We start from the raw sequence: 8307 nt of genomic DNA, 5'->3' as shown, positions 1-8307 counted from the left end.
TGCTAGATGTAATATTAAAAACATTTTTTTTGAGTGAACCCCCGCTTTAATAGAACATTTTGTAAAACAAAAAAACAGCATTTTTATTCTTGATTACATAAACTAGCAATTGACAACTCTGTAAAAGCATGGTGCTCAATTTCACGTTAACTATGCAAATATATTCCCCTCTCTGGAATATGTAGCCAAAACGGTCATTAGTTATACTAACTTAAATGGACTTCTAAAATATATTAACAAATAAAAAGATAGTTTATTCTATGCAGAGAATAAATACAACTTTATTAACTTGATTGTAGAAGACAGGACTGTTTGAACCATCATTGTAAACCAGTGAAAACAGCGGCTAGTGCAGATCTGTACATGTCAGACAAACATATCTGGAGACATTAGTTTAACACAACACACCGACTCTAATCTCTGCCTTTGTTTTAAATTATACAACATGATCGTTTCAGTGCTTGCAATAATCTGATATTAAAAACTCCCCATACCGTAGGTTATTGTATCGGTGAGCACAGCAGCAACATTCAGTAATGCCAGTTTTCATTGCAAGATCAAAAATCTGTTCATTGTCGTAAAAGTAGAACTCCCCAATAAAGATGGTGAGTATATCATGTTACACTCTCATTAGTGTGCCCAAGGTGCACCGCCAGAACAGTCCTGATCCATCTACCCAGAACCCTTATCAGCCCCGATGACAGACTAACTACAGAATCTGCACAGGCTGGCACCCTAGATCAAGACAGGAGTGTAATTCATGCACTACTTTTAAACTACCCCTGTTTGACTAATTCTGGATACATACTCAACTTCTTCCCTTCTATTTGTGCGACACAAAAAACTTTACCGCTTTCAAAAAGGTTCTGCTTGTATTTGAAACTGGGAGCCCAACATGGGATTGCAATTTTTACTCATCTATATTTTTCTCTTTACATAATTCAAAGTAACTGAATTGTTTACCAAACAGTGGCTTAAACAAAAGAGAATAATAATAATTACATATGTAAAATAAGAAAAAAAAAAAATGTAGATCTGTGCCATAAAAAAAAAAAAAAAAACCACAGTAGTCCAGTAATATTCATTATCCCGAAGGTATTTTTTTGTAAATTGGGATAAACATATCAAAACATTGTGTCTTTACTTTGAAGGAAAAAAAAAAAAAAAGTGTTTCTGTCTCTGCGGTTCCACAATCACTGAGAAAGGAAAAGGCAGAGGCTGTTTTACACAACTCCAAAGATGAAACTCCAGCCTTCAAGATGCTTCATTTTCTGTAGGGGATGTAGGCGATGTGGGGGAGACAAGATCAGGTTTACGAGAGATTCTATCCAGTTCAGCTTGGACGTCTGTTAACACTGGCTTTTGGCCTTGAAAAGAATGGATGACATGATAAGACATATTATTGAGATGATATTAATCATCAATAAACATATTCTATATTTATGAAAGGAATGTTTTCATCCATGATGGATTTTTTTTTTAGGTTTTCAATAGATACCAGACAGTTTAAGATAACAAAAGCATTATCCTAGCTGTGCTGTGTGGCAGTACTGTGTAAATTCCATGGACTGGATGGACAGAAATACAAAACTGATAACAAGTACCAGTCTAGTACAGGTTTATAGTATGCTCCGATAGTATGACTGACTGAATCTGAGGATTTTCATTTTTATCCTGGACCTGTGTCAGAGTTTTGTTTACGTGGGAACTGCTAACCTCCCCATACCCCACCCAAGTCAATGGGAATGCAAATAAAATGAAAGCACAATGCAAATGAAAACAGCTTGCTTTTGGCCGAATGGCAGCAATCTTTGTGCTCACTCTTTCATGCAAGGTAGCATTGACCAACCCTCTAAAAAAAGAAATGTGTGCTTTGAGAGGCATTTGTAAGGAGGACACAATATTTTGCTGCTTGTTTTAAAGGATAAGTTCACCTTTTAAAAAAATTATAAAAATGCAAATTTTTTTTGCAAGTATAAAAAAAATTGCATTTGCTATTTACTTAATTTTTAGGAGCCTAGAAAGCATTGCACCAGTGATCAGCAGATTGCTGGTGCCATTGAGGGACTCCTTCAGACTGTCAGGCCCCGTACACACGTCCGAGGAACTCAACGTGCCAAACACATCGAGTTCCTCGTCGAGTTCAGTGTTGAAGCCGCCGAGGATCTCGGCGGGCCGACTTTCCTCATTGAACAACGAGAAAATAGAGAACATGTTCTCTATTTGGCCCGACGAGTTCCTCGTCGGCTTCCTCGCTGAAAAGTGTACACACGACCGAGTTTCTCGGCAGAATCCAGCTCCGATCGAGTTTCTGGCTGAATTCTGCCAAGAAACTCGGTCGTGTGGACGGGGCCTCAGTGTTAGCTGTCTGCAGTTTCACCTTGACAGGAAGAACCAATAAACTACCACAGCGCTCAGAGACATAGCAGTTGATTGAGAACTACAAGCCGACATCCGCAAAGGATGTCGGTTCTTGTAGTGGATTCATTCACAGAACTCTGAATGAATGATGTGACCGTGTGGGTGCTGTTTTCAAAAAGTCACAGCTGGTACAGGGATTTCTCCCTGTACTGCTCTCACGCAGAGGGCTTGGATGGCCTAGCCGCTGCAGGAGCACATGTTCCACCCTAAAAAAGGGTGGAACATGCAATATGTTCCCTGAAGTGAACATATCCCTTAACCATTACACAGGATTGCGATACAGTCCCATTCACTAGAATGGGTCACGGTTGGGGGTGGTCCTGCCACATATTGTTAGATTTTACTGTGCCAATGCGTACCAATATGGGCGCTGGTAACGATAACTTGCAGCTTGGTGGTCAGGGGACTTTAAAAACCATGGATCAACTATCAGTTTTTATCACTGCATGTGTGAACAAGGCCTTAGTTTAATCAGAATGCTTCCGCTACAGATAATCCATGGATATTTTAGCTGGTCTCCTATCATAATTTTATATTATTTTACTACTACCAAAAAGAGTGCAGTCACTCCAGTCTCGGTTAACATTTTGGGGGGGGGGGGGGGGGGATTTTCTTGGATGGTTGTATTGCACATTTACTGATAGATAGATGGATGGATAGAGATTATATATATATATATATATATATATATATATATAATCGATCAAAACTTTGGGTGGGTTACTTCCCTTTCTTCTTTTTGGAGTGTCCTGGAGTAATGTCAAGGTGGGCTCCCAATCATCCACCAATTGCCAACAAAAAAACGACGAGGGGACACGTGCTCCAGTTGCAAAAAAAGATTTACTGAAATCTTGAAATTCATATACGATAGCAGCTACTGTACAGCTTCGAGCATCCCTGCTCTTCATCAGGCTAACAAGCTTAGTGTAACATTCTGCCTTGAAACTATCCCATAGAATCGCTCAGCACCGCAGCACCATAAGACACAAGCAGCCAGGTTTGCCAGTTTCTAGGCATTTTCTGGAAAAGGGTCACCAGGACTCTGATCTGAGGTTCATGGTGCTGGAGGAAGTTTTACGCGATAGAGGGGGTGCCAGAATTTTGAAACGTATACAGAGAGAAGTCTGGTGGATTAATAAACTATGATCCTTACATCCTGAGGGAATGAATAGGGATTACGATTTAGATCTATTTTTTTTTAGTGATTAGAGTGTGTATTTATTTTTGGATGAAATGGACCCGCTGGATGACAAGCATGGGAGATAACATAAAATAGTGAATGAAAATTGTAATCTAAATGGATGAGTGATGCATAACCAATACTCGACATAATTGTGATTTATAGATGTATACAGTTTAGATGTGGAAATCACTACATCAAGGAAAATATTATATTGTTGCTAAATTTCTGTTGCATTAATATGCAATTGGGTTGTATATAAATTTGTTGATATTATTGGGTATAGATTTGGGATAAGGGGATTTTTAATACAGCTTACCTGTAAAATCCTTTTCTTGGAAGTACATCACGGGACACAGAGCGGCATATTCATTACTATGTGGGTTATATGGAGTACCTTCAGGTGATGGACACTGGCAATCTCAAACAGGAAGTCCCCTCCCTATATAACCCCCTCCCATAGGAGGAGTACCTCAGTTTTGTAGCAAGCAGTATGCCTCCCAAAATGGTCCCTATAAGAGGGGTGGGAGCTCTGTGTCCCGTGATGTACTTCCAAGAAAAGGATTTTACAGGTAAGCTGTATTAAAAATCCCCTTTTCTTTCTCGTACATCACGGGACACAGAGCGGCATATTCATTACTATGTGGGATGTCCCAAAGCAATGCTTTAATGAGGGGAGGGAGACATCTTCCCAAGACAACAGGATTTAATTAGAGGTACACTCTAAAATAATAATAATAAATCCAACTTAGTCAAAAAAAGAATAAATTTAAATGTAAATTTAAATCAAGGGTGCCCCCGATTCCGAGGGTCTTAAATCGCAGCCTGCAGCACTGCCTGCCCAAAGGCTGTATCAGTATTCCTTCTTACGTCCAACTGGTAGAACTTTGTAAACGTGTGGACTGAAGACCAGGTTGCCGCCTTGCATATTTGAGCCATAGAGATCTGATGGTGTGCTGCCCAGGAGGCGCCCATGGCCCTGGTAGAATGAGCCTTTATTGATAAAGGAGGAGGCAACCTCTTCAAGCCGTATGCCTGAGTAATTAACTGTCTAATCCACCTCGAGATGGTGGATCTTGCAGCCGCCTGCCCCTTCTTGGGCCCGTCCGGCAAAATGAACAACACCTCTGTTTTCCGAATCTTCTCTGTAGCTTTAAGATAGGCCTTCATGGCCCTGACAATATCTAGGGTATGCAGCAACCCTTCTTTTCTAGACGTAGGTTTCGGAAAGAAGGAAGGTAGAATCAAATCCTGGTTTAGGTGAAAACCGGATATAACCTTCGGCAGAAAAGAAGGATGAGGACGGAGAACCACCCTATCCTTATGCAGAATAAGATATGGTTCCTTACAAGATAAGGCGGCCAATTCTGACACTCTCCTGGCTGAAACTATGGCAACCAGAAATACCAATTTCCTTGTTAGTAAAACCAAAGGAATCTCAGCCAAAGGTTCAAAGGGTTGCTTCTGCAAAGCTGATAGAACAAGATTTAAGTCCCACGGACAAATTGGGGACTTGATCGGAGGATTAATACGTAAGACCCCCTGAATGAAGGTCTTAACCAGCGAGTGGGTGGCCAACGGCCTCTGAAACCACACTGACAGAGCTGAAATCTGTCCCTTAATTGTGCTTAATGCCAGGCCTTTATCCACTCCCAGCTGGAGAAAACTTAACACTCTATCAATGGTATACTTGCGAGAAAGCCATTTCTTGGACTCACACCAGCCTACATAGGCCCTCCAAACCCTGTAATAAATTATTCTGGAGACCGGCTTTCTAGCCCTGATCAGGGTGGAGATAACCTGCTTAGACAGACCTCTACCCCTGAGAATCAGGGATTCAGCCGCCAGGCCGTCAAATTTAGACGCCGTAATGCAGGGTGGAGGATCGGGCCTTGAGAGAGTAGGTCTGGTCGTAGAGGAAGAGTCCAAGGGTCTTCTACTGCCATCCTCAAGACTAGTGAGTACCATGCCCTCCGGGGCCACGCTGGAGCAACCAGGATTACTGGCTTGTGCTCCATCCTTATCCTGCGCAGCAGGCGGGGTAGTAACTGGAGAGGGGGAAACGCATAAAGGAGTTTGAACTGATGCCAAGGGCAAACTAACGCATCGGTTCCGCAGGCCATCGGGTCCCTTGTGCGGGACATGAACCTGTCTAGCTTCTTGTTGAACCTCGATGCCATGACATCCACGTCTGGCACACCCCACCTTTGGCAGATTGTCTGAAAAACCTGGGGATGTAGAGACCATTCCCCTGGCGACATAGTTTGGCGACTTAAGAAGTCTGCCTGCAGGTTGTCCACTCCGGGAATGAATATTGCCGATATGCAGGGCACATGAGCCTCTGCCCACAGAAAAATCAAGCTCACTTCCTTCTGAGCGGCCTGACTCTTGGTTCCCCCTTGGTGGTTTATATATGCCACAGCCGTGGCATTGTCTGATTGTATTCTCACCGGGAATCCCTTCAGTTTGGATGTCCATGCCAGGAGGGCTAGCCGAGCAGCTCTGAGCTCCAGGATATTGATGGGCAGCTGCTTCTCTGCCGCTGCCCAAGTACCTTGGCGAGTATAACCATCCAAGACCGCTCCCCAGCCTTTTAGGCTGGCATCTGTGGTCACTATCTTCCAGGCTATGGGGCTGAAGGATTTCCCTTTCAGCAGATTCTGAGGGTTTAACCACCAGCACAGACTTTGCCGGACTCTTGATGATAGAGCTAAAGGAAACTCCAAGGCCTGTGCTTTCCCGCTCCAAGCCGCCAGAATGGCTGCTTGTAGGACGCGAGTATGGCTCTGTGCGTAAGGTACCGCCTCGAACGTAGCCACCAGCTTGCCTAGTAAACGCATACATAGGCGAATAGTTGGTTCTTTTTTGCTTAGAACCAGCTGAATCAACTCCTTGATAGCTTTGACCTTTACCAGGGGTAAAAATACTCTTTGCTGAGCTGTATCTAACCTCATGCCGAGATATTCCAACTGTTTTGTTGGTTGGAATGCTGATTTTTCTCGGTTTAAGACCCAGCCGAAACTCTCGAGGTATTGACCCGTAAGGGCAACCGCTTGCTCCAGGCAAGCCGGTGAGTGATCTATGATCAAGAGATCGTCCAAGTATGCTAGGACCGTGACCCCTTGGATTCTTAGATTGGCTAAAATTGGAGCTAGAACCTTCGTAAACACCCGGGGGGCCGTAGCCAGCCCGAAAGGAAGTGCCACAAACTGGAAGTGACGCTGAGCCACCGAGAAGCGTAAAAATCTTTGATGTGGCTGAAAGATCGGTATATGAAGGTAAGCGTCTTTTATGTCTATGGAAGCCAGAAAGTCGTCCTTCTGGAGCGCGGCGGCAGCTGACCGAACCGATTCCATCCGGAATGACTGAACCTTTAGGTAAACGTTTAAACCTTTTAGGTCTAAAATTGGTCTGACATCGCCGTTGGGCTTTGGTACGACAAATAGATTGGAGTAGAAGCCTAGTCCTTGCTCTTGGACTGGTACCTCTACAATCACGCCCTGGCAGAGCAGACGATCCAATGCCGTTAGGAACGAGGCCTTTTTTGCTGGATCGTTCGGTACCCTTGACTCCTGAAAATGAGGCGGCGGAAACTTTAGAAACTCTAACTTGTAGCCTCTGGCCACAGATGACCGGACCCATCTGTCGGGGATGTTGGCTTCCCAAACCTCCGAAAAGAGACGAAGCCTTCCCCCCACTCGAGTGAGTGGGGGCGCCCCTTCATAAGGCAGACTTAGGGGCTGGCTTTGTTGGCTTGCGATACCATGGCCTCTTGCCCCCAGGGGCCTGTCCCTGTGACTTATTGTTAAAGTTGGATCGCGCAGGAGGCCGTCGATACTGCCTGGAATTTGAGGGCCCCGGGACAGGGGAAATCGGCCTCTTAAAGGCAGGACCCCGGAACTTCTTTTTGACTGGTAGGAGGGTACTTTTACCACTCGATATAGTCTGAATGTATTTATCTAGATCTTCACCGAAGAGTCTTCCCCCATGAAAGGGAAACCCTGCCAGAAGTTTCTTACATGGGGGCTCGGCCGCCCAGTTCTTTAACCATAAGAGCCTTCTCATATGCACTACTAATAGTGATAAACGAGATGCCTGCTGGATGGAGTCCTTTATAGCATCCACCGCAAAGCATAAAGCTCTGGGAATATCAGATAGCTCCTCTGCCTGTTGGGCAGGGATGTCTTTCAGCATCTGTTTAGTCTGGACCTTCAAAGCCTGACAAACTCCGATAGCAGCTACTGCCGGCTGTACCACTGCTCCTGCCGTAGCAAAGGAAGCCTTTAAAAGTGTCTCTAAACGTTTATCAACCGGATCCTTAAACATTTGTATGTTTTCTACCGGACAAGTTAATGTTTTATTTACGCACGAGATGGCTGCGTCCACAGCTGGGGGCGCCCATTTTTTGGAAAATTTCTCTTCCATGGGGTAGATAACAGAAAATCTTTTAGGCGGCAAAAAGATTCTGTCCGGTCGTACCCAATCTTGGTAAATCAATTCCTCCAACAGAGGATGGACCGGAAAAACTGCGTCATTCAAGGGGGCTTTTAAAGAGCCCAAGGAGGAAACTATCGGAGCCCGAGGCTCCGGTAAGGGCAACTTAAATGCCGATCGGACCATGTCTGTCAAGGACTGGATCCACAGACTTTCTGCTTGGGAGGCAGAGAATGGTTCCTCCACAGTAGAATCCTCAAGCTCTGAACCTT

The 8307-nt window shown here is 44.3% G+C and overlaps 1 protein-coding gene across 1 annotated transcript in view; it reads right to left on the bottom strand.

Moving 5' to 3' along the window:
• Positions 1–256: 256 nt before the first annotated feature.
• DYNC1LI1 (dynein cytoplasmic 1 light intermediate chain 1) overlaps positions 257–8307 on the bottom strand; it is a 56406-nt gene continuing 48355 nt past the window's right edge. The window contains exon 13 of the mRNA XM_040353078.1: positions 257–1367. Coding sequence (XP_040209012.1) covers positions 1255–1367 — 113 coding nt within the window. The 3' untranslated portion in view covers positions 257–1254. The remainder of the gene's footprint in view (positions 1368–8307) is intronic.

Source organism: Rana temporaria, chromosome 5, assembly GCF_905171775.1.
Source record: "Rana temporaria chromosome 5, aRanTem1.1, whole genome shotgun sequence".
NCBI lineage: Eukaryota > Metazoa > Chordata > Amphibia > Anura > Ranidae > Rana > Rana temporaria.
This window is presented reverse-complemented; position numbering and strand designations above follow the sequence as displayed.